The sequence below is a fragment of the Athene noctua genome, chromosome 20 (assembly GCF_965140245.1).
Source record: "Athene noctua chromosome 20, bAthNoc1.hap1.1, whole genome shotgun sequence".
NCBI classification, from domain to species: Eukaryota; Metazoa; Chordata; class Aves; order Strigiformes; family Strigidae; genus Athene; species Athene noctua.
The window spans coordinates 1,004,826-1,030,619 of NC_134056.1; the positions used below are offsets into that span (position 1 = coordinate 1,004,826).

The 25,794-nt window shown below is 47.9% G+C and overlaps 1 protein-coding gene across 5 annotated transcripts in view; it reads left to right on the forward strand.

Annotated features, from left to right (window-relative positions):
• Window positions 1–25,794, forward strand: part of MAPKAP1 (MAPK associated protein 1) — a 103,722-nt gene that overhangs the window by 59,773 nt on the left and 18,155 nt on the right. For 4 of the 5 annotated variants that reach the window (XM_074923975.1, XM_074923976.1, XM_074923978.1 and 1 more), the window contains 2 exons: window positions 16,221–16,328; window positions 24,797–24,937. In XM_074923975.1, the coding sequence (XP_074780076.1) occupies window positions 16,221–16,328; window positions 24,797–24,937 (249 nt within the window). The remainder of the gene's footprint in view (window positions 1–16,220; window positions 16,329–24,796; window positions 24,938–25,794) is intronic. The other variant, XM_074923979.1, reaches the window with a different exon arrangement.

Here is a 25,794-nt window from a genome sequence, read left to right on the forward strand (position 1 = left end):
ACAGATTGCGGTTCAAGCTCGTGTATAGATACGTCCAGAATTAGGACCCGCAGTCGCAGGCTCCGTGGGCCGGAGTCAGTGCGAGAAGGGTGATGGCTCTAGGGAAAGGTTTCTGCTTGAATCCCCATATTACTGAATTTCATCAGTGAAATACTTGTTTTATTTTTTAAATGTTGGTGAGCACTCATAGAGCATTACTGAAATTGTCGTGTAATGCTGTCACACGGGCAAAGGGGCTTCTCACATTGGGGAGTTATGTATTAAATTGGTAAATCACAGATCAAACTCCTTTGTTAAAATTATCTTCCCTTATCCAAACCTTCCCTTATTCCCAATTACTTCCCTTATCTCAAACTATGATTCGTCAGTCAGCAGACTTTGGGGGGCGGGGGGGTTTGGGAGGGTCTTGCCTGTTGTCTTTAAAACAGCAGAAACTGCAGGGCGGGCAGGGAGCCCCCGGGTCCCCCCACAGCAGGTTGGAGCAGGAGTTGGGAAAGATTTTGTCATCATTCTTCATCTCCCACCAGATTGTTCATACCTGGAGTGGATATGCCTCCTACTTTCATTGGGGGATGCACAGATAAATGGAATTTAAGATCAGACTATTAGCACAGTGCGGGCCTGTGCCGTTGTAGTTCAAGTCATCATTAAGGAGCGGATTAGGATGTCAAAGTTCTGAATAAAAGATAAGACATAATTTAGGAGAAGCATCCCTTCTCATTCAGCAGTGCTTCCTTTTAAGTTGATTGTTCTGATTTTTAAAAAGTATGAACCAAAAATAGACTTAGCGTGTTTATTTAAAGCTTCTGAAATAGTTTAATAAAACTGAAATGCCGGTGAACATATCTGCACATTTTCAGTGTGTCTCCAGACCAGTCTTCACTGGACAAATGAATTTATTATGTTTACAGTTTATGCTGTTTTCAAGTACTTGTATAAGAAATTGCTTTCCGATCTATTTTCACCACTGACTTCCATGACATTTTTCAAGTTGGTCCTGTGTTTGTAGGAAAACGCAAACCCCGCTTGGCTGTTTTGGGTGGGGAATAAATTGAAGAATGTCTGTTGTGTAGTCAGGAAGGGGATGTTCCAGCACTACCAGGGCTAACAGACTGGGTTATTTTTCTGAAATTACGTTATTCAGGCAGTACTATGGAGCTTACAAGTAGGTTTTTCAGCAAGGAATTGAGTTGCAAGTTCCTGAAAGTCCACACGCCTCGGTCACCTCCGTGAGTCGGTGACCTTCTGAGCTTCTCTATTTTTGACTTTTGTTTAGAAGTGCCATTACCACCCTTGCAGCTGCCAGCCCTCGCCCACCTCCTGGAGCATGAGGCTGATAATGACAGAGAAAATTTCTCTCGACGAAGGGTCGCACACAGCCCAGGTTTCCACATGTTCTGTTTCAGCACATGCACCAGTGTTCGCGTAGCTGTAGTGTGAATAATAATAATATTGATGGGCTTGTTTCAAAATCCCATTTGTCAAAAAGACTAAAGCTGAATAAAGAGTTTTGACTGGAATTTAACTTCAAGCCAAAGATTATTTGTTGCGGGAAGACACAGGTCGGTAGAAGGAGATAGAAGTTGGGTACAACCTTTGTTTCAGCAGTATTCTGATTGTGCCTAGCTCTGTTCAGATATTGTGTTAGGTAGAATTATTGCAAACTACTCAAGCTGTTTCCCATTCCTTGCTGTTTTCCTTGCGTGGTGTCACAAGGCTTTTGCCTGAGAGGTGTGGGCTGTGACCAGTTTTAAGTAATAATTTTTGAGTCAGTCAAAGGAAGCGCAGGTGGTAAAGTAACCCGGGTGTTCCCGCAGGGACCCGCGGCCCCCAGGTCTCTGGGCAGAGGACGGGGCCGGGCCGCGGCGGTGCTGGGGGAGCCGCCGATCCGTCCCGCCGCAGGCGGCGCCGGGGGTGAACGGGAACCCTGCATCATCTCCTGCCACGTGCCCAAATAACCGGCTGCAAGGAGGACGTGGGAATGGCGGCAAGTTTGGGAAAAGCCTGTAACAACCAGGCAGTGCTGCATACTGGAGAAGATAAATCTGCAGAGGAAATTGTTGAGGCAGATGTTTAATTAGTTGGAGTCAGGCTGGATAAATCAGGATAGGAACTGTCTATGCAGATATACTGGTGTGCCTTCCTTTTCTCTGGGCTGGTTCCATTGTCTTTAAAAACTAACTGTTCTTCTTGCTTAGGAAAGAAGCGGCAAGAACAGTCTTACAGCCTCTGTGTTATTGTAATGGGTTCCCTTGTGTACAGTCATAAAATAGAAAATGTAATTGATGTTTTCTTATGGTAATGAAAAATAACTAAGTAGAATACTTTATCATCAATTTGTTTAACCTATTGCGTGCTCAGCAGCATGTATTGCACATGCATATTTTACGTAAGAGCTGGAAATAAAGCACTCTTGGTTGTGGAATGAGGTCCCGGAGGAGCCTGGTCTAACCCAGCGATGGACCACCTTGAGGGAGGCTCGGTGGCATCGCTCAGCAGGAGAGTTTTCTCAAAATAGCCAGAATGGGGGAGAAAGAGGCCGAGGATGGGGAGATACCCTGACCGGGCCGGCGGGTGATGGACCATCCTAACCTCGCCGGCGAGGAGAGAGGAGCCGAACGCTCCTTCTGGCAGTGCAGGGCCCTGCCGCACGCGTCAGCCGGGCCTGGGCAGCGCCGAGACGCTGCGGCAAAGGCCCCTGGAGAGCCCCAGTATCCAGAGATAGTCCAAGGTCTGCTTTGCATCAACTTGCCAGGTCTAGATCTCTTCGAGACTGGTTTTGAACATTGTGAGCACTCCAGCAGCTGATGGTTTAAATATAAAATTGGTCTGCAGTGTGGCAGATCTACAGAAAGGGAATCACATGCTTGAAATCATGAGCATAAGAACTTCATGTTCTCCCTGAATTTATCAGTGAAAATGTCAGATATGGCGCTTCCTGAGGTTTGGACAGATATAATAATGAAGTCTTGAAAAGCCTTTTTAGAAGGTGAGATTTGGGTGTTTTAACGGTATAATTCCGCTCCCTAGAAATCAGTAAGAGTCTTAATATTAACTTCTAAAAAGGGTCGATATTAGGAATGCTTTCAAAATCCCACCCTTGTGCTTTGCAGACAGAGTTTTGCAGGTCGTACAGATCGTGTTGCACAACCACCAAATACCATTATCAGCATCACCTGATCTGTGTTACTGCTGAATGACTCTCCTACGCAACCAGCCCAGTGTGTGTTTCTGCTGGTCTTACTCTCACCCGTGCTTACGTGTTCCCCAGTTAGCCTAGGAATTTAGGGTATGGTGGATGTACATTTGAAATCCTGCCTTTAGGAAGGCTCTCGGTTGGGCCAAGGAAAGCACAGTTTTTCCAAGATGAAATGCAGAGACCCTTCTGTTCAGATACCACAGCGCAGCTCAGGCTGGGTCTGACAGCATCCCACAATGTGCAAGTAGATCTTATCGGGCTTTTTATATCTGCACTAAAGCCCGCACTCAGTATTTTCTATAAAATATGTTAGCATGGCTTACAATTTTAAGAACATAAGAAAGATGATGACTTCATTCTTGATGCTTTGTGTATCTTGATGCCATGGTGATTCTCAAATTAAATATGTGCAGGAACTATATGTACACTTGAAAGTTATCTTCCTCGCCTTTGAGCTGTCTCGTTCCTTTTGCTCTTCAACAAATATATTCTCTGGGATGCCAGCTGCCTTTACCTCCAAGGCTTGACTGAATGGACTATAAATACTAATGTAAAGTAAATAAGAATGCAGAGAGAATGTGTACAGAGGCTTTGTTTTCAAACAAATTAAGCATTGATGTCAGTATATAAAACCCGAATGTTGTTAGAAGGAAATGGGAGACAAAACTAAACAATGTAAAATGCTGAAATGTTAGAATAATCCTGCCTGTTTCTGGTCCATGTCAGCCTCTCTTCATTTGAAATTTCTCGTGAGCGGAGAAGCCTTGTCTGATTAATCTTGTCTGATTTTAAGTAGAAATTCTTTGCAGGGTGAGCATGCTACTGATTATTATTTAATAGCTGCTTCAAACTGCAAACATCCCCCAACCAGAAATGCTCAATCCTTTTAAGAACAAAATGCTATACGAGTTTAATTGTTATAAACAATACCTTCTGCCAACATTTCACAGACATGACCTGTATTTTCCGTAGGTTAGAGTGAGAGTTATTAGCTTAGTATTCTGTTCGGTTTGGAGAAAGACTAATACTTTTTCTATAAATGAAAACAGCTGCTTTACAATAACATTCAAGTCCCTAACAGCTGTCAACTAGTGCTTTTTGCATTCTTTAAAATGTGCAAAGTGACCAAAAATAGCCTTAAAATAATCTTACTAGTCTGGATAAGTGTATTATCTCACTGCCACAGGAAGCTGAAAAGTAAGGGAAGAGAAAAATTCAAGAAACAGGGATAAGATATAAAAATAAAAGTCTCCAGATCATATTTTAGTCCCTGCAACAGAATCAAAGGAATGATAGCTGCAAAGGCCAGTTAAAACAATCTGTTCCATCACCGGGTAACTCAGAGCACAATCTGTTACAAAACCATGGTTTGTAAAGGTGTATTGCTCCCGCGTCTCAGGTTGGTTCACACAAGGCTGTTAAGTCACCCTTCAGAACTCTGAGAGCAGAAGCTCAAACCGAGGTGCTGTGTGAGGCTCATCTTCCGTTCAGACAGCAGCCGGGGAAAGGAGATCGCGGGTTGGTTTGAAAATTGGCTTCCTAACATAGCACTCTCAGCACCGCTTTTAATGTCAAATTTCTTGTCTTAAACACGCTTCTGAAGCTGTTTATAAACACATTTTATTCAAAACTTACATGGGACATAAGCGGAAACGGCGATGCGGAGATGCTGTTTGTGTGAAAAGCCACTTTATTGTCAGGCACCCGGCCAGGCCCAGGGGAAATCGCGCGGGTGCCGTAACGCTGAAGGTTTTCGTTTAAACCTGTCCCACGATTTTCCTATTCCTGGAGTATCTCGGCAGTTCTGTTTGTAAATAGTTGGTCTTGATGCTGTGGTGCCAGAGTCGATTTGTCTTGTTCCTGCCTCCCGCAGAAGCTAAGGAGAGCTGGCGGCGCCGGCAGGGCCCGGCGGGAGGCTGCGGGCAGTGGCGGGCAGGGCAGGGGCCGTCCGTACCGGGCACATTTGCTCCTTCAGTTGTGAAGGGAAAGAGATTTTGGGGGGATCCTCAGCAAATCTGGTCTCTGCTGGGCGCGCAGGATGGCTCCCCAAAGCCACGCCCGAGGCTTCCAGCTCGGGATCTGCTTCCTGTCCCGTTCCCTGCGCTCTGATTGTGAATTACGGAAAATTAGGGCTTTAAAGATGTACCACGGTGACTTTCAAAAATATCCCTAATAACCCCCAAACCAGAATATAACTCCTGTGAGTTCCTAAATAGATTAAACTCCCTGGACTCTTCTCTGTTGCCTTGAGATGGCTGTTGGCATTCATGAAAAATTTTCTTCTTCTTCTCCATCAATAAATGTTTTTCTTTCATCAGAAGATTAAGACCCTGATGCCCAGCTGCCAGGAGTGCCGCAGGCACCTCGCTGTGAGGCTGTGCTCTCAGTGGGAGCAGGGTCTGGTGGGGAGCCCGGCTCAGCCCCCCGGACCCTGCCTGCCTCGGGGCAGCGTGTCCCCGTCCCCCCGGAGCAGCAGCCGCCTCGGGCGCAGGGCTGGGGCCTCCGCTCGCCAAGGGCTGGTTGTGTGCGGTGGCAGAAAACAAAGGGTGGGGAAAAGTGCTAATTCTGAGCATCTTGTGGGTGGCACCTGCTCTCCCAGTTCACGGCGGGGGTTACTGGGGAGAGGAGGAACCAAAGGCTGTGGGTGTTCAGGCCAGGAAAGAGCCGTTAAACTCCGTCCTGACACGCGGCCGGGAGAGCTGCCGGGCTCGGGCTTCGCTTCCTCGTCCCCACCCTGAGGTGGGGAAAGGGGCAGAAAGGGACGCTGGAAAGGTGGGGGTGTGCACTCGCTGCTCGTATATATGTCTTTATATAGATAAAAAAGGAGAACTGGGAAGATAAACTATGTAAAACCACAGCCCTGTGATTAAAGCATTTTAAAGAGATGAACCACAATTAGAATAAAGTGTCATTAAAGTTTGATACTGTCATTGAATGATGGTAACTGAGGGGTTTAAATTTAAAAGTAAATATGTTAGAGTAGGCGATGCATATGTTTGCTCTGACTCTTAAAGAGATGGAAGCCCCAGCATCTGTGACAGTGAAAAGCCAATTAATTTGTATTTCCGCGTGTTTACATGCATGCTTTTCTGCTTAATGGTAGTTTTGAGTTTCTTTGGCTTTCAGTGCTTTGTTTTGGATAATTATAGCATCCCTGCAGAGTCTCCTGCCCCCAGTTATGAATGGCTTTACCTGGAAATACTTCAGAAATCCTGGCTTTCCTTGCATTCAGCTGTCTCTATTAGCAGGATTTAAATTAAAAAGAACACGAGTGTTTTGCAGATCCTTGGTCAGGACTCTCCTGCAGCTTTCCCCCCTTTCGCCGCAGAGGCACCGCAGTAGAAAAGGCCTGAGTGTGACCGTGCAGCCCCGAGTTTCTCGGCTCTTCGCAGGGGCGTGAGGAGCTGCTGGCCGGCCGTGCTGCCGCCGCCGGGGCTCGGCCCCGCTCCTGCTCAGCACCCTCTGCCCCGCGGCCCGGGGCTGGACGTGGGCCCCACGCTCGGCGCGCTCTGCCACGCTGTGCCGTAGGGAACGGGGAAGGGTGTTCCGCGGCGGATTTCCCTCGGCAGGATTGGTGCTGTGCAGGGTGAGCCCAGAGGGTGTGGTGGAGGCTGCTGGAAATTATTTCCTTCTGCCTACAAACTCGGTCTCTGCTCTGCAGCAGTAATAATTTATTTCAGCAAGCGCTTTCTCACCAGCCTGCTGATGCTGAGCAGACACTGACGTGACGGGGGGACAGGGGTGCTGGTGTGCGTGGAACAGCTCATCGGGATTAAAGTTTGTGGCTAGTTTGTCAGAATAGAAATAGCTCGTTAGTCCCGTGCATTTGGGCTGATGGGATTCCGGACATCAGCCCCAATGGGTGAGGAAAATTTTTCATGCCTGGCCTCTGAAATCAAAGTGAAATATTGAACTGAGTCTATTTTAGCGCTGTTGGTATTGAAATCATACCTTTATTGGTTCTTCTGGATTGGTAATAAAGCTGTAATTTATGTGGCATTTTAAATTCTGCCGCTCAGTGTTTGGATGATAGAGACTTTTTTTGTTTATTTTACCCGCTCTGATGAAGGAAGATCCTGCTGACACACCAGGTACCTTCGGGGGACCCTCTCCCCGCTGGCTTTTCGTGAAGCCGGCACTGCACCTGCCGGGAGGTTGGGTCGGGCCCTGCAGGGGCTGTAGCGGGGGCAGGCAGAGCCCTCCGGGGGCTCCGTCACACCCGAGGGCCCAGCCTGGACCGGGGCTGTCGCTCGGTGCCACCTTCCAAAGGGGCGTCGGGTGTGTGAGCTCTGCCCTGCCCTGCCCGTAACCCGGGCAGCCGCTTGCCCCGACTTTATCTCTTAAATTTGTGATTAAAAAAACCTAACCCGGATATTGTAGTTCTGCTATAGGTGCGTTATAGGTCAGGCGTGATGATTTCTGTCTCCTTTCAACTTTATTTGGAGCTAGATGTTGCTACTGCGCAAAGAATAGAAGGCTGCAATAGCAATTAAATAAAGCACTTGTGTGAATATTCTGCAAAGACTGGTTTGCTGCTAGCTGTGCTGTGTGTTTTCTGTTCTACCAAAAAGCAATACATAAATGAAGTGTTTGTTTCTTTTTAAGGGGCTTTTGACTAAATTCTTTAATTTCACTGGCTGTCAAGGTAGTGTTAAGTAAAATGGGTTTGAACTGCTGTAGTTTTTGTGTACTGGACTAGATGTCAGAAACCTTTGCCATCACTGGAAATTCTGTCACTCTGGATTTACTATCTGTTTCCCACAGCTGAATTCTTAAGCAGTGTGATTTAACACCTTGGCTCTCCATCAGCCGGTCCTGGCATTTATTTGAATGCATTACACCACTGGTTTCCATAAACTATTTTACAATTGTTTCATATAAATGACTGTTTATTTCTACAAAAACCATCTGTATTTCTGCAGAGAGCAGCAGATAACTGTATGTAAAATTCAGTAATGTCACAACAGTGCAAGTTAAGAAAAAACAGATTGGACTAAAAAAAAAAAAAAAGTCTCATGCTCGTGCCTAACGTTAAAAGTTTCTTTTCACTATTTAAATATCTTTATTTATTAACCAATATTTGCATTTGTAATGATAAAAATCTTTATTCCACTTCAGAGGTGTTGAGGGACTTTGGGGGTTTTCAACGGATAAACAGATTTAAGATGTCCTCCTAGCAGTAGGATTTGAGATGTAAACATTCTGGCTTTACAGCTATTTCCTCTCAAACTGTTTACATATTTTCTGTTGTTTTATTGTCATTGCCAAGCACACAATGGAATCCTTGCCCCTTCTGTCATGTTCTCGGAACGGTCCTACAGAAGGAGGCCTGAGACCTCTCGCCGTTCCCAGTCTCTGTGCTCTCTGTAGTCCCTCGATCCCTCTCCATCCTCGGTCCTCTCGTGTTTTACAGTCCTCGCCCAGTGTTCGTGCCCCGGGTCACTGGTGGGGAGGCTCCTCTCCACCCGTGTCCCTCCAGAGGCCGCTGCCCCCCCGGGGGCTGCCCGGGGACGCGGCGCTTCGCCTGCTCCCAGCAGCACCCGGGGAGCATCCGCACTGAGCTATTTTAATTCTTCCATATGCTGCCCATGTGCTCGCTGAGGGAAAGCTGGAATCCAGTAGTCTTACACTTAGCGCGACTGATACTTTCTGACAGACTATTTGAAATGATAGAAATACATAAACCTCCTCTTTTTTATGACCTTGTAATAGCTGCAACATATTTCCAGCAAATATTTTCTATAGCAATAATAAAAAAGTGATAACAAAAAAATAAATATAAATATAGTTTAAACTCAAAAGAAATCACACTTTCAAAACCTAGGGTTGGAGCAGTGAAGCAATAAATCATGTATCCTTGTGAAAGGAGAAACTTGAAATAGGAAGGTACCTCAGACATCAGTATTAAATGTTTATCAACTATTTTCTTTTGACTACTTCCCTGTCTTACTTCCGTAACGTAGCTCATGTTCACTTTTGCTTATTTACTGCCTGCCTCCATCTACCACCTTGGCTATTAGGCGATGACTGCCTAATGGTCTTGAAATTTCCGATTCCTCAGGCGTTATCGGGGAATTGCAGCCGCACACGCGGAGCGCGCGATGTCCCGCCCGGTGCCGCGCCGGCTCTCGCCGGGGTGCAGCCCAGGCTGGGGGGGGCTGGCCCTGGCCCTGGCCCTGGCGACGCGTGGAAATCCTCCTGCGGCACCCCGTAACCTTCTGCGGTTGTTTTGGGTTGGGGCCAGAAGGTCCCGTCCTTCCCCCCCGGGGGCTGAGCGGTCTCACGGCTCCTGGCACAGCGCCCGCCGCTCCCGGGGCACGGCTGCGTGTGTGAGGGAGCAGAGGAGGGGTCTGCTCGGCTGGCCCCTGCCCCGGGGCCTCACACCTCTGCCCTCGGGAGGCCGCAGGCGTTCTCGCGCCGCAGCGTTTCTGCGGGCAGTTGTTGTGAGGAGCTGTGCCAGGAGAGCAAGCGGTAAAACCGCGCCACGGACAGACGCAAACCGCCGTGAGCAGGCAGCGGTGGCTGAGAGACGGGGCAGGGGTCAGGTACGAGGCTGCTGTACTGTTAAATACGGCGTAATACACTGCTCCCGTCCGCTGCTGTCGGGGGCGGGTGGTGGCAAGGGTTTGTTGAAGGGCTTCAAGGACAGACCAGTATCCCTTGGCTTCCTTACCGGGCAAACGGCGAGATCGTAAAATGAAATTGTAGCAAAGAGCAGAATTAATAGATGACATGCGGACAAATGCAATATACTGAGGGGAAAAAAAAAAAGGCATAGCTTTTGTCGAGCAGGTCGTGCCTCGGAAACCGGTGAGCAGTCTGAGGGAGCCAGAGACCATCTGAATAGGGATGATGTGTTTTATACAGCATGCTTAGATTTCCAAAAAAGATTTGACAAAGGCTCATAAAGCAATTAAGCTGTCACAGGATGGGAAGGAGGATCCTCGCATGGATTAATAATTGATTAAAAGACAGGAAACAAAGAATAGGAATAATGGCCCTCCGTTATTAGTAACTAGGTTACTGGTGGAGTTCCAGTGGAACTGGTAGAACCTACATTGTTCCGTTAATGTGTGGCATGGAAAAGGATGTGAATGCTGATGTGACAAAATGTGCTGTTGATACAAAAGAAGTAAGAATAGTGCAAATAAAAGCTGTCTGTGAAGCACTGCAGAGGTATCTCACAGTGCTGAGTGACAGGACAATAAAATGAGAGAGGGAATTCAGTGTCAATGAGTGCAAAATAATATACATGGTGAAAAGCAACTGTAACTATATGTATACAATGATGGGCTCTAATTACCTTCCATCAGTCAAGAAAACTATCCCGGAGTCGTCATGGGTAGTTCTCTGAACGCTTCAGCTCAGTGCTTAGGAGCAGTCAGAAAGACAAATTGAACATCAGAAATTAGGAAAGGAATAGAGAACACAACAAAGCATTACTATGCCAGTCCATAAATCACGATGTGCCCACATCTTAATTGTTATATTTTATCTCAAAAAGGATAATATAGAAGTAAAAAGAGAGAGAAATGGATGAGTGCAAAAATGGATCAGACGTGTGAAATGAGGAGTAGATGCTAAGGAGAGAAGATCTTTTCTAGTTCGGAAAAGACACGACTGGGTACAAGAGAAGTCTGTGAAGTGCATGTGGTGGAGGGGGTAAATCGGGAGGGCTTTATCACGGTTGTTCATAAAACAAGAAGTGCTGCATGCCCCAAAAGCGGTGGGTTGGCAATGGCTTTTTGAAACAAAAGGGAATTCTTTTTCTCACACAGCGCAATAAATTCTGGAGGTCACTGTTATGGAAATCAGAAATTCAAAAGTGGTTTGAACAAATGCATGGACCATAAAGGGAGCAGAAAGAGCTGACAAAGAGTATAGCTGGAACTGGGGCTTTTGTGAGAATTATAGGAGCTCTTGAGAGGGAGGCAAAGATAAGGGATAAATAGGATGCAGCAGCCATGTGTTTTGTTGCAGAGACTACCACTGTAAAATACAGGTTCAGTTTTAAACCGTGTGGGGTTTTTTGTTTATACTGGTCTTTTTAGGGCACGTTTGACAATTCCACAAGCATTAAATATTGAGGTAGGTCTTTCTGTAATCCTTATTTTACCCTATTAACTCATTTGGAGATGGAGATGGGTTTTGTTTGAGGGTTTGTTTAAAGCCTCATTCTCTTTTTAAGTGTTGGTGTTTGTTTATTGTGCAGATTCAACCCCTGACCGTGGTATTCTTCATTGCTATTGAAAGTTAATGGGGGAAAAATTGCATTCCAAATATTTGAACCTGTAGTCGCCATGGCTGAACTTAGTTGATCTCTGGTGATCGGTTCAATTTAGTTACGATTTTTAGCCATTAGGCTGGGGCTGAATGATGGTGATTTGGTTGAGGCCAAATGTCTGTAGAAAATTGGCTGTTTGATAAGAGCCCTGTTATCAGAGGGGGATACTTTCTCATTTACATTTAGATGAGTATTGATTATTTATTTACTCAGAGAAGTGAGATTCGTTCCCAATCTTATCTCTCTCGTCTCTGCTTGTCAGCAGAAAGAGAGATAGAGCTCCTGACATCAGCCCAAGATAACAGCACTTTGTAGTGAAGATAAAAGTTGGAATGGGCCTTTTTCTAGTCTTGACTGAAAGGATAAGTTTTAAAAATTAGAACTGATGGGTCATGCTTTCAAAACCCCTTTCTGAAGGCTTTGCAGCTTAAATGGCAACAGAATTGGTTTGTTGTTATGCGGATGGCCGTTGCCTTTTGTAAGAGAGCTGCTTAATTTGATTATGTGGTGGGATTCTTCCTGGGGCACCCTCGCAAAGCTGCGGAGGTAGCACTGGGGGGTGTTTCCTTGTTGTCTTTAACTCCTGATAAACCTTTTCGCTGTTCAAAGGGGCATCTCGAAGTAGCGGAGTACAAGGCGGGTGTGTAGGCAGAAGCCAGGGTGCGGGTGGTTAAAGGGGGACTTTGGCAGGAGCGGGGTGCTGGGGGTGAGCAGCCCCGGGTACCCCGCTCCCCCGCCGGCTCCGTCAGCACACCCCGGGTCCAGCAGAGCAGGATTGCTGCCGCTGGTCGTGTTTGCAGCGTGGGGCTGGGGCGCTCGCGCCGGCGTGCGGACGCTCCGTCAGCGGAGCGACCCAAGAACGGCCCAGGAATGCCTCAGGCCACCAGGTCTGGTGGAGAAGGGACCCGGCTCTCACCCTCCCTGGGGGCCCGAGCGAATCTCCCCTAGTTTTTGACCCCCATTCTGTGGCTCATTTCAGAGTGCTGCTGCCTCGGTTCCCTCCGTCCTCCCGGACACGCGAGCACGTGTTTAACCCAGCAACAGTTTCCCTCTCTCCAAGTGCTTGGGACAAAACTACGGAACTAGAAGAGGGGCTCGTATTCATTAGCTTTGTCTTCTGGGTGTTTTGCCCTGGTAACTTCCATTTTAGCGTGCTCGCTCCCCGGTTGGTGGTGATTTACTCTGTCCCTGCTCCAGCGAGCAGTGCTGCGGGAGAGCTCTGCCTGGGGCGCGGGCCAGGGCCGTCCGGGCCAGGACTTTAAAGGTTTATTTTACAATTGCGTGGAGCGTTTGCATCAGATTACAGAAATCTATAAAATCCAGCTTTGGTGTTACCCCTTGAAATTTGGTGGAAATTCCCAGAGCAGTATTCTGTTAGGAGACCATTAAATTACCTAATATTTCTACTCCAATGACATCATTTGAACTTGTGAGAGAAGTCTGGTAGTAAAACTCCTCCACAGAATCAGCCTAACATTTTTCATCTGTTGTGAAGTAAAGGTCGTGTAAATATGTACAGATATTTAAAATATATTATTTAAGAGTAGAATCTCTCTAAAAATCTAAATCTAAAATTTACACTTTAAAAATCTATTTCTTAGTATTTTCTGTTTTAAAGGAGTTATTCATCAGAAGGTTGCCTTGGTTTCTGATCTGTAGCTGTATTTCATTGCTTTATTAGCAGGCAGTTAATACAGTCTTGACCCAAACTAGATAAAACAACTTACCTGACCACAGAATTCTCAGGTTGCCCCAGATAAAAACTCCCCCTCTGACAGTGGCTGGCGTGGCGGGATGTGACCGCGGGCGGCAGGAGCTTGTTCCGCAGCGGGAGGTTGTTCCCGAGGTGGGTGTTGACGATCTGTTGGGTGGATCCAGCTGGTGGGATCGGATCCACGCCGAGGGATGGTTAATCGCTGCCCAGATCCCGCTTTTAACCTTGTCCCCTGGTCATCACGTGCGCGTGTCCCTCGGAGCGTTGGGAGGCCGTGGTGGGGTTGATGTCCCTCCTTGCCCCGTCCCAGGAGCCGCAGCACCCGGGTCCGAGCTGGAGCCGCACAGCAGCTCGTGAGCAGTGCTGAGCGAGTGAGAGAAAACGGTGTAAACAGAGACGGTGCAGCGGGATGGGTGAAGGTGTAACACTTAGAAGAGTGTTTCATGGGACGGGTCCACTCGGCTCTGACAGGCCTGTGCTCCCGAGGACGCCCGGGGAGGTCCCGGGGAGGCTGGCGGGGCCGTGGCACCGCGCTCCGAGGCCCGCCCAGCCGTTACGGGTTCTGGGAAGGGCTCGTTTCACTTCTTTGCTCTGATTTTAAATGTTTTCGGGGCAGGAGTGGGAAGAAGCAGGGAGCTGGGACGCAGCGGTGGGCGTCAGCGGGTCCTGGCCTGGGGAGGGGTGGAAGCGGAGGCTCCGGCTGGGGCGGGGGCAGGTGGGGTTTGGTGCCGGGTACCAAGGGCACGGATGTTCGGGTGGGAGCTGGTGGCTCTGCTGGCTCTGTGCTTGCTGGGTGTCGCTCATGGGGCGGCACTTTGGAACCTCTGGCAGGTGCTTCCGACAAACGGACCGAGCATCAGGTTTTGCTGTCACTGGTTCTAAACCTGCACCAGGCTTTAAATACAGATTGATTGGATATTTGTTTCGATTCAGTGTATTTTGCTTCTGCCTAACAAGCCAGGCCTGTGTGTGTTTATTTTTAATTTTCAGTCACATTGCCAGTAGCTGGGAAACGGTCGTGCTGTGTATTTGCCTCCCTGGCGTCTGTGCCGACAGGAGAGCTCGCCGCTGTCGGGAGCGTGGTTGGTTCTGCAAACGCCTCGAGCAGCCCCACGTGCGGTTCCTGACTGCAGGAGGGAGCAGCCCTGCTCTCCTCCGCTGGGCTGCAAAGAGCCCGGCTCTGTGCCCGCTCTGAGTCACCGGGAGTAGGGGAGCTCCATTTCACAGAGAAATAACGTTCTACTTCAGGAGCAGAAGGCGCTTGGGCCGTGCGGCGAGAGCTTCACGTGGCTTCTGGGGAGACAAAATGAGAAGCCGTAATTGAAATTCTGCTGTATCAAATTTAAAATTAATTGGCTAACAAATTCCATTTCTTAGGCATGCCATCTGAGGCTAAAATACTTAATTTTTTTATGTGTTTTAAATATTTCAGCATATACTATCATAATTCAAAGTCAGGAAACATTCAGAAGTATTTTAAGTACTGATAAAGAGGGAATAGATTTCGTTATTTCAGATCTAGTTCTTTTGTTACGTTAGAACCTGGTTAAAGGTGCTTTACATCACTTAAATTTTTTCAGCACCTGTTTAGCGTTATTTAACTAGATTGTCCAGAAATTACGCAGCTGAGAACTCGGTGTGCACTTGATCTCTCGGGTGCGAGTGGGAGGAGAGGTCACCCTGCACTGCTCAGGGGTGCAGCGAGGATGGGAGCGCGTCCGTCTCCACCAGCTCCCGCCGTTGGAAGTGGCTTTTCCTTTTCCTCGGCCCGGGGTCCCCGGTGGAGTTTGGCTTACCCGAGCCACCCCCTCGCCCCGCCGGGTCCTCTCCCACCCGCTCTCCAGACAGCAGGCCCGGAGCTGGCTGATGGGGCCACACCTGGAATTGTGTTTAGTGTGTTCTTCTATTTCAGCTAAGGAATAAAGATTAAGGATCTGTTCATCTAAATTTTTTTTAAATGGCCTAATTTTTGTAAAAACAATTTTTTAATACATTTTCTGTAGTTGGAAAACGGGTTTTTTTTGGTAGTGTCATCTTTCCTTTGGTGATTTGGTTTGAGAAGAAGGAAGTTGGCACCTGAATCTTGAATATCTAAGTGCAATGTATATAAAAATAATTCATTTGAAGCAACAGCATCTGTGCATGCTGATATTTGATGCAGTCCGATGTTGACAGTGTACAGATCCCTGGAAAAAGATAAAATCCATTTCTCGGTGACCCTTTCTGCTCCGTGGAGCCGTTGAGCTGCTGGGTGATGCCAAAGCCCACCAGTCAGCCCGGCGGGCAGTGCCCACCGCTGCTGCTGTGTGGGGAGCTGCTCACCCCGTGCTTCAGCAGCCCGGCCCTGGGGTAATGCCCCTGGGCAGAGGTAGAAATAGCCCAGCTGGGTGTCATGGGGCAAGACAATTCATAAAAGAAGGGCTGCGTTCCTTCCCCGGGATTTCTCAGTGCTCTGTGCAGACACCAAGGCTGCGGCAGCCGGGCTTCGCGTGGCTTTGCACACCCGGGGAGGGTGTGAGCATGGGCCGGGCTCCGTCCCCGGCAAACAGCACCCAGGGTGACGGGCCCAGTGCTGGTCTTCGGTCTGTAAAAAGCCACAGAGGGCGCAGAGCGACGGGGAGCGAACACGTCGTGCGTTTTCACATCAGGAAGGGTGCCCAAAGAACGCAACGCAGGCACGCACCGAGGTCTGGCAGGTGTTTCTTGGGCAACACCCTGCCTTGCAGCAGGGGCGGGGTGTTCGACACAGGCTCATCGGGTGTAGGGATAACACGGCACCGCCGGACGGCCGCGGGTGGTCAGGCAGCACTGTTAGACAGCTGAAGGTGACTGGAGTATGTTGTTGCCTCGCTCACCGTCCTCCACCTTTCTGCGATAGGGCCCTTCCCTTTGGCAAAGAGCTTTGAAACATAAACGTCTACCTGCCTCGCTGCTAGGCTACGAGCAATCTCATGTTAGTTGAACGTGATAAGCCATCACTTTGTTAGAAAACAGATGATTTTACAAGTTACTTTATGTTTCAGGTCCTCAGTATCGGCTGGAGAAGCAGAGTGAACCTAATGTCCCAGTAGATTTAGACTGTACCTTGGAGAGCCAGAGCACTTTGGAATTCTGCCTTGTCCGGGAGAACAGTATGTTTCCCCTTTTCACTTTTGCTCTTGTAAACTGCTTAAACTCACATAAGTTATGTATTTTGGAATACAAGCTGTACTGTCTGGGCAAGTAAGTTTTGACGAGACTCTTCCCCGAGGCACTCCTCAGTTGTGCCAAAACAATATTCCAGAGGGAAATGATGGATTTCATACCTTCTAGTAAATAGTCTGCATCCTGTTTATCACTTCACGATTAATATTTTTCTATTAAACTCTGCCCTGTAAAGTTATGACCAACCCTGAAAAACACTGGAAATACAAAACTTTTTCTGTTGCAGGCATTGCTCAGTGAATAAAGCAGTTGGTCTGCAGTATATTTTGCCATGTCAATACGCTGTTAAGAGGCACTGATTTTTTTTCTAATAGAATTTACAGAAATTTACCATGCAGACAGACATAACTAGAGCAGTTTGTTGATTTTTAAAGTGCCAGACTCAAATATTTTTATTCTGTTACTGGTTTAATGGTCCTAATATTATTTCTTGATTTCTTTCTTTGCAAGGAATTATATGAAACTTTAAAAAAAAAAAAAATCGTTTAACATTGATTTGTGTTTGTGCTCCGTAGCATTTTGGTCCATTCCAACAGCCATGCTCTCAGTTTTGGGGTTTTTGTCATTCCATTTTAATTCAGCTGTAAAAATGTTGAATGTACCGGTGAGGAAACCAGTAGCATTCACGCTCTCAGCCAAGACCACGCTCAGAGGGTTTGCTGTGAACAGTCATAGTAAGAGCCTGTTGCTAGTAGTAGAAGAGGTTTCTCTTTCTTTACAAAGATTAGCCCTTTCCATTTGGCATTCCGTATTTTATCCTGGAAGGAGAGCAGAGTGTCCCCGACGTACCTCCTCGTTCCAGTGGCGAGGGGTCGGCTCTGCTCCCGTGTGAGACGCAGCAGCCACGGGCTCTCTGGTGGGCACGTCAGTGCTGGAGTAGAGACGGAGCACTCTCAGTCCGGGCTGCCCTCTCCCCAGAGCGGGACTTGCTCCCAGAATAGTCTTGATGCTCCTCGTTCATTTCTAAAAACCGGTTCTAAGAAACTGCAGGAAAGGATGAGGCAGAAGGCAGCTGGGGTGCTGGGCGTGAGGAAATGGAGCAATTTTAACCTCGTTAATCAAGCTGTGCTCTTCCACAAGCCAGAATTCCCCAGCGTCTGCATCCTGGATATTATTTTTGTATCGATTATTAATCTACGAAAAGATGCATGCTGGTCATACTTTCATAGGTTTTGATTAAAAATAACATCTTTTTAATCCAGGCTCGACAATTAAAAGTGTCCGGTATGTGCTGCATTTTTAACGTATGCTCGTCCTCTGTGGAGGAATCACGCTGTGGGTTGTAGCTCTATCTACTGATGCTCTTAGCTGTCACGAGGGACTAGGTTCAGGCTGCACCATTACTTCAGTAGTAAATCTGTTGTAAGTGGTTTAGCAGGAGGCATTTGGTCTGCTCTGCATCAGTAGCAAATGCTCCAGGAGAGCCTCAGAGGCCTTGGCCTCAGATAAATGTCAGTCGTGGTGTTGAGGGAACACTTGGCCCTTTCCCTGAAGTCCTGGTGCAGCGACTGCTCCTCCTCCCTCCTGGACGCAAAGGCAAGTTCCTCTGCGGAAGGGAGCCTGGGGAGGCGCGGGGAGGATCCCGGGAGGCGCGGGGTGGATCCCGGGAGGCGCGGGGTGGATCCCGGGGCTCTCCCCTCGGTCGTGCCCTTAACTCCTGAGCTCTCCTCCGCGCTGAGCACGTGGAGGAGCCGGGCTGAGGGCGCGGGCTGGAGTGCCTGGAACGGGGAAGAGCCAAGGTGGAACAGGCACTTGGACTCTGGGGAGTTCAAGAGCAGGTCACTGCTTTAGTTTGTTCAAGGCTGACAGTAATCTAGGCAAAATAATAAATGCTCCCGTGGATTCTGTCTCTTTTCCGCTGTGCTGTTACTGAAGGTTTTCTGAATTGATACCAAACTCAAATAAGGAATGCAGGACAAATCTTCTGCTTATAGTTTCTCCCCCAAAATGTGGGTGAATTTAAAGTGATCTGCCATTGTCCCCGCTCGGGGATGTATGTGAAACACCCATGCAGTTAACTCTCTGCACGCGTAGATGTTCAAGGACAATACAGTATATTAGATCAGTCATAATTCATGCGTTGTACATAGCCTGGTTCCCCCAATAACAACAAGAAATTGGATTTTGTAGTGCTTAAGGGGCTATCTTTTGGCATGGCATTAGGATAGAAATATTGACAGTTTTACACTATTAATAAAATAATAGCGTGAAGATCCTAACATCAGAATGAAATATTCATTTTGTGCATTTTGTTTTTATTTGAAATACTTTTAGCTTAGATATGCCAGTCAGGAAAAACTCTGTTATAACAGCTATTATTTGTAAATGTGCTCCTCAAAATCTCATTTTCATTTATAAATATATATATGTGTCTGATGCCAAACATCTGCTGGTAAAATAACTGCCAGTTTCCTTTGGGCAAATAGAAAGTTTGTATTTCAGGGTATTAAGTGAAATCGAAAACTTTCCATTATTAAGAAATATGTACGGAGGAAACCCCTATCTATCCAACATTTACTAATAGCATTCAAACTAATAAACTGTTTCCAGCGTGCAGAACTTTTTAACACGCACAAAGATTTATCTTCAAACTAAAAGCCTGCACTTTGTAATGTGAAATGCTTTTATGTGTAGGAGCAAACTGTTCATGGCTAATTTAGTTTTATTCTTACCATCTTACTTCTGGAAAGTTCCTCTTTCTCATTTTATCATTAGATAGTAATTAGTATTCAAGGGAAATTGGTCTTAATATATTAAAATTGGTTTAGTGCCTTTAGACCTGCACCAAAGCCAATGTCTTATTGGAAAATGTAATTGGGGACTCTGTGTATGTAATTAATTGTATTACAATTAAGAACTTTCATTAAGCAATATACTAGTACATTAAAGTAATAAGGGACATCTTTGCAATGCAGTTAACTTTATATTTTGTTGTTTTATCGAGGAAATACAAGTTCACTTGCTCTTGAGTAGGCTACATACAGCATTTCAATATTCTGACATTACTGATGCGTCATTTTTATATGTCCTCTAGTGCGTACACGAGTCCCTTTTGGATAAGGCTCCCTGGTTGAGCTCCTCACTTATTTTCAGACTTGTGTTACTGGTGCCTGTTGTTTCATTACTGTCGCATTTGAAAATCAGTATTTTCTAGGAGGAGATTGGCCTGAGTTAGGAATAGGATTCACAGGAGTTCAAGTACTTGAACAAAAATATTCTCTCTGTACTGAACCTGGATGAAAAAAAAAAAAAAAAAAAAAAACAAACAAGAAACAGAACAAAACAAAACCAACCAACAGCAGACTAAAGATCTTCAGCTGTTGTTTCCAGCCTGGGAAGTGTGTCTGTTTTCTGGGTGCCCATCACCTCCAGAGATTGCAAACTAGTGCCTGACCGTGACTGCTAAAGCGCCAGAGTGCTTCACTGAGTAGAGTGCCTTACAGGGTGGATGTAGCCCTTGGTACTGGTTTTGCTTTTTATGCAGCTTCTCCGGGCAGAAAACACCTCTCCATGTTTTTCAGAAGGAGGCGGCTGTGGTTTAATGTTTTGTATGGGTTTGCTGCCCAAGCGACCTGAGCAGAGGTGGAGAGCAGGTGGCTGCCTGGGAGCGCTTCCTCTGCCGGGGACCGAGACGGGAGAGGCGGAAAATGTCGGGCGAGCGAAGACAACAGGACACGTGGGTGCCTGGGACGGGCACGCGTCCGTGTGGGATCTGCCCCGTCCCGCGCCACGCCTTCTCACACGCTGCCTTCGGTTTTCGGCATTTAGAATCATTTCTGTGAGAACGTCACCAGCGGCGCAGCGGGGGCCTGTCGGGGATGGAGTCAGCAGGCACACGTGGAGGCTGCCCGCCCTCTCCGCCGCGCCCGCGGTCCCGGCGCCGCGCTGGGTGCGCAGCGGGCAGGGGCAGGGTGTTGGCACCGTCCTGGCGCCGCGGGGCGCCCGCACCCGAGGACAGGCGGTTGGGCAGGCGGCAGGAGGTTGCTCTGGAGTTGCCCGGCGGGGCCAAAGCCGCGGCCGCCGGCCTGTGCCCCGCGTCGTGGCGAGCACCAGCCCCGTCTGCCCCCGCGGCCGGGCTCCGGGGCTAGGTGGGAGATCTGGCACCCGGCGGGGCACTGCCAGGGTGCCGGAAAATCAAGAGATTCCCCGTTTAGCTGTGCCACGTGTCGCTCCGTCCCTGGCCTGGGGATGGCAGGGTGGAAGCGCGAGCTTTCAGGCGTTGGAATGGGCTGCCCAGGGCAGGGGGGAGTCCCCGGGATCCCTGGAGGGGTTGAAGAGTCGGGCTGAGCCAGCGCTGAGGGATCTGGGGGAGTTGGGAACGGTCAGTGTTGGGTAAGTGGTTGGACTGGAGGAGCTTCAGGGGCTTTTCCAACCCAGACGATTCTGTGATTCCTCTCGGCTGTTCTTTTCCTGCTCCGTTCATGGATTTTCCTACCCAATGTCTCCAATAATTAAACCCCTGTCCTGGGCTAAGGGAAATGCCTCCCCTGTGGCTGTGCTTTGCACTTCATGCAGGTTCTTATCTTGTGCCTTGTTTATCCCACACCTGACTCCAGATTTTTTCACTTTTTCTTTCACAAAGTAAATCTTAATTAGGTAGACGTAAGGAAAAAACACAGAGGCCCTTTCATGTCGTTGCATTGCGACTCCGTGTCGTTATGCGAAGGAGTTTGTTTCTGGAATAGGGATCTCTTCCTCCCGGGACGAGGTGTCTCTGCCAGCAGAGCCATATTGCTGGGTCGGCTCTTGGGCTAAATAATAGACCTGGAGCATCCACTTTACTTGATTGTCTTCCCAAGCAGAAGCTTTTACATTCAAAAGCCACACTGTGATCTCCATTACAAATACCCTGACAGGCCTGTAAATATTTGACAGGTTTATTCACAGCTGCTTGCATGTGGAAAATATTTTTATGATTTTTCCCCCAATCAGCTGGTGGAGATGGCTCTTCCCTCCGCTGCTGAACGCCGGCAGTCTCGCAGACATCCTCGCTGAGCTGCGGGGTAAGAGCAATATGCCAAGTTCTGCAGTCAGGTTTTTCCCTGCAGGGCATTTCTCTCTGTTGTTACTGATATTACTGCTATTATCCAATGCACCCTCAGGGGTCCCCGTGTCTTGCCATCTTTAGACAGATGATCTGTTTTGATGGTGGAGTTCCTGGCTGCTCTCCCAAGAGCAGCAACTGTAGAAATTCTGTAAACCTGAATCCATTCACAAAGCTTCATAAAACAAAGTCAGCAGAGGTTACCGATCCGCAGAGGATCTGAAAGGCTTCCAGAGCAAAATCCCACCGTTCAGCTGCTCCGGCTGCCGCAGTTACTGCTCCTGCAGTTCAGGCACTGACAAGGTGCTCACAATTTTAGTAACAGTGACAGGGTTTTTTTTTTTTTTCCCCTGGATATGATCTGGCAGGCTGCTAATTTTCTTTCTAATACTTTTAATTTGGGAGTGTGAAATCCAAGAAGACTTGGCTCCATAACAGCCGTGTAAAGCCGACCGGCGGTGTCCCCGCGTCACCGGTGATTCGGGGCGGTTGGAGGCCAGATGGGGAGCGCCAAGGCAGCGGCACCCGCAGAGCACCGGGCGAGCTGCGTGAGGGATTTTAAGAACATTTTGCAGGGGATGTGGGGACGAGGGTAGTATGTTGCTGTTCTTTGTGTTATTTCTGAATTTGTTATCGCTACGGGTTCAGTTTGTTGGTGCTAACACTTGTTGGCAGACACGGCGGCACTCGGAGCCCTGCTGCGCGGGTGCTGCCCGCTGCGCAGAGGTGGGAGCCCCGTCACCCGCGCGTGGGGAGCAGGCAGGGAGCAGCACACCCCCCGTCACAGACGGTGCTCGCTGCCCGCCTGCGAAAGCCGAACTCACACCCAGAGCCGAGAGCGGGTTAGTCCGTAGCCGTGCAGAGATGGGTGCTAGGCGGTAATTAAAAAGCCAGCCCGCTGCACAAGGAGCTACAGCCTATTTATCCCACTACATGATTAGTAAAAATCTATCTTAAGTTTACACTCCTCGGTCTGTAATTACCGTTCTACTCGCTCTTGGTTAGTCACGTTTGCTGGGTAAATTAGCACATGTGCTCCTGGAAGGTGTGGGGTCAAGTTTTTTTGGCCTTGAATTGAGTCGGTGGTTGCGATCTCCCACCACCACATTTACTTCTCCCCCCGTTTCCACAGATTTTTGCTGACTTCTTGCTTCTTGGGCAACCATCCAGCCTCTGGTGCCTTCTGGGGCAGGATACTCCCCCCTTACCAATCCTTATCTCCTCCTCACTGGTGAAGTCGTCACCAAGGCCTGGATCCTGCGGCCTTACACAGTAGAGCCACAAGGCGTTGGGCTGAGCGGTGGAGCCAGCAGTTGATGGTCCTTGTGCTCGACAGGGAGCAGCGGGACGGGCTACAAGGCTGCACCACGGCCCGTGTCCCGGCTCGGCCTGTGGCCACGTGCTGCGGGGACGGGCCTGGCCGCTCCCGGGGCCCAACGGGCACTGTCCTGGTTTCCGTCAGGGGAGGAGGGTCCCAGTTCGCTCTCGGCTGCGGGGCAGCGGTGCCGTCGCCGTCCTCCTGCCTGGCTTCCAGGCACCGCCGTGCCACGGTGTTTCAAGACGCTTTTAAGTGCACCAAAAAGTTTGACATATCTCAGTGTATCTTTGAAGTACTGCAGCATGAGGGTTTGACATGATACATTATGATAATCCGTAGTATAGAGACATTAACACAGGGGTCTTTGACAAAATACATTGTAATGTCTCTGAAGGAGCCATTACAATTTATCTTGTCATTCTGGAGCATAGAGTGGTTGCAATGTTAAGATGGCTCTGCATAAATTCACATGTAGACTGTTTCATTTGATTTTTGGAATTCTTTCAAGTCGAATGGCACAGCCCAATTTGCAGCTTAACCCTTCGCCGTCCCCCTTCCCCAAGGAACGGTCCCTGGCGGTGCCGGGAGCAGGGAGGGGTGGGCATCGCCCTCGCCCGCTCTCCTGAGGGCAGGGGGGCGCTTACGTGGCTGACGTCTGGGAAACATGAATCTCTCCCTTTATGCTCTCAACATGTATTTTGACTCATTTAACAGCAAACGCTAACCTTCCTTTGATACAGACACGGGAGATATTTATAATAAGCGGTGACATTTGTTACTGAATTAACAGATTAAAAAGGGAAAGCTTTCAGCCGGCAGGAGAACGCTCCGTGCTCAGGTGGGGGTTTTCTTCTCTCCCGCCTCCGTTTGTCCTGCTTACGGCCGACAGTGTCCCTTGCCGAAGCCAGCGGCCTGTACCTCTGCAACTCTGAATTACCCTGTTAAAAGGGAGCCTGCTTCTGCATCAGCACTGTGTGTCTGAGGCAAGCGCCAGGGTTTTGCCTTTCCCGGCAAACCGTCCCCTCGTCGTCGGGGCCCAAATGTGGAAACTCGTCGCAGCCTCCCTGCGAGCTGAGGTCCCCGAGCGGGACGGGAGCGTGTGTCCCCCGGGGGAGGTGGGTGCGGGAAGTGGTAGCGCTGAGCCTGCTCCAGCTGGGCAAGTCTCCAACAAAATGAATACGGAAAGATCCAACAAGTTCTTAGCCCGCTTTGCTGGATCTTTTAAGACCTGTACTAAAATTCCATCATCTCATCTTCCCATTATTAAAATTTCAACAAAATATAAAGTTTTCATTAATCTCCTGCAGCAAATTTAGTACTCTGAACTGGCAGTTGATTCAGCTTTTAGGACTACATTAGCCGGGATATTAAACAAAACGTGTCATTCTTCAGTATCTTCTGTAGGAAGCTAAATCAGTTTTCAAACATATTTATACCACTTTATCTAACAGCATCTGAACGATCATTTAGAGCTGAGATGCTTTATTAGCAGCTGGCATAGAAATTACTCTGCGCAAAATTATATATCGCATTATAGTAATGTTTAAATTGGTGTTAATCCAACGTCATAAAATGTAAAAAATCTTTAAAGTGCGTTATATTTTTTCAGTAATTGGCATTTTGGCTTAATGAGATGTTACCTTTTATAAAGCCAGTACCTGCAGTAGTAATGAGAATACTAATCAGTAAATAAAGCGCAGGGCTGAGATCAGGGCGCAAAGCGCTGCCCTGGCTGGGGCCGGGCCCCCTGGCCGGGCCCTTCCCGGGGGGTGACAGGCTGGGGGCTCCTGGGGGCCCCCCCAGCTCAGCCTCCGGGGACGTTGCGCTGCTCTTGGTGTGGGACACCAGTGCCTGTCGTAACGTCCTTCGTGAACTCGGGGTTTGGCTTTGGGCGGAGAGTCTCCTTCTCCCAGAGACGTGGAGTTGAGCGTTTTGTCTTTCCGCCCAACGCCGCCTGCAGCCCTGCTTAGTGCCCGCTGAATCACAGGCTGTATTTTAAACCTCTCGTTCATTATTGTTGGCTTGTTTTGCAGGTTCAAGAGGAGAAGAGGTCTCAGAGGAGGACCCTCAGATCGATATAGCCACCGTTCAGGACATGCTCAGTAGCCACCATTACAAGTCCTTCAAAGTCAGCATGATCCATAGGCTTCGATTCACCACTGATGTTCAGTTAGGTAAATCAATCCGTACCGTAACGCGTAGGAAAATGGAACGGTTCAAACCTTCGGCCATCTCTGACAGCCGACTGTCCATCTCAGGCGTTTTCAAAGCAGTCGGTATCACGTTGGTGCATTTTATCGTGGAGCACAACACTCGAAAGCGTTGCTAGCATTTCAGCAGTTAAAAAAAATTGCTTGGAGTTGAAAATATTTCAGTATTTTTATTATCCACAATCAGCTAGCACATGTTTCTTCTGAAAGAAGGCCATTATTTAGTGACCTCATCTCTTTTTTTTTTAATCTAGGCTTCCTAATGGAAAGCTTCTTGCCAACTGTTTTGTTATTTTTAAATGAGGCTACGCAAAATTAGGAATGATTAGGTTTTCCTTTTCTGAGACTGAAAGATTTTAACGACCAAGTAGAATTTTGAGGTGGAACAAAATAAAACGAGCATTCTCTAAAGGTTTTATATTGTCCTTATTAGCTTTCCGAATGCTTTTGAAAACCTGAAGGCCAAGGGATGACAGAATCTTGAATTATAAAAGCCCCATTACTGTTTTAAAATGATTGAATGGCTTTTTATCTTTGTGTTTAAATTGTGAAAATTTGATTAATGATGCATTGGTAGGTGACCTGTGACATTTCTGCAAATACCTTCCATAAAGAAATTATTCAGCAGTAAAATATTAAGTGCCGTAATGTTTACAAAATACATTTATTCTGTAGAATTCAGTAGAATTGTTAAATTTAAAGTATACGAGTGCCTGTATTATTGTCACTGCAGTCTCTCCACTCTTCCCTCCTTAAGCACGTATAGAAATACATCTCTAAAATTTTTACAGAAGGCGCTTTCTTAGTTTATTTTGAACTGT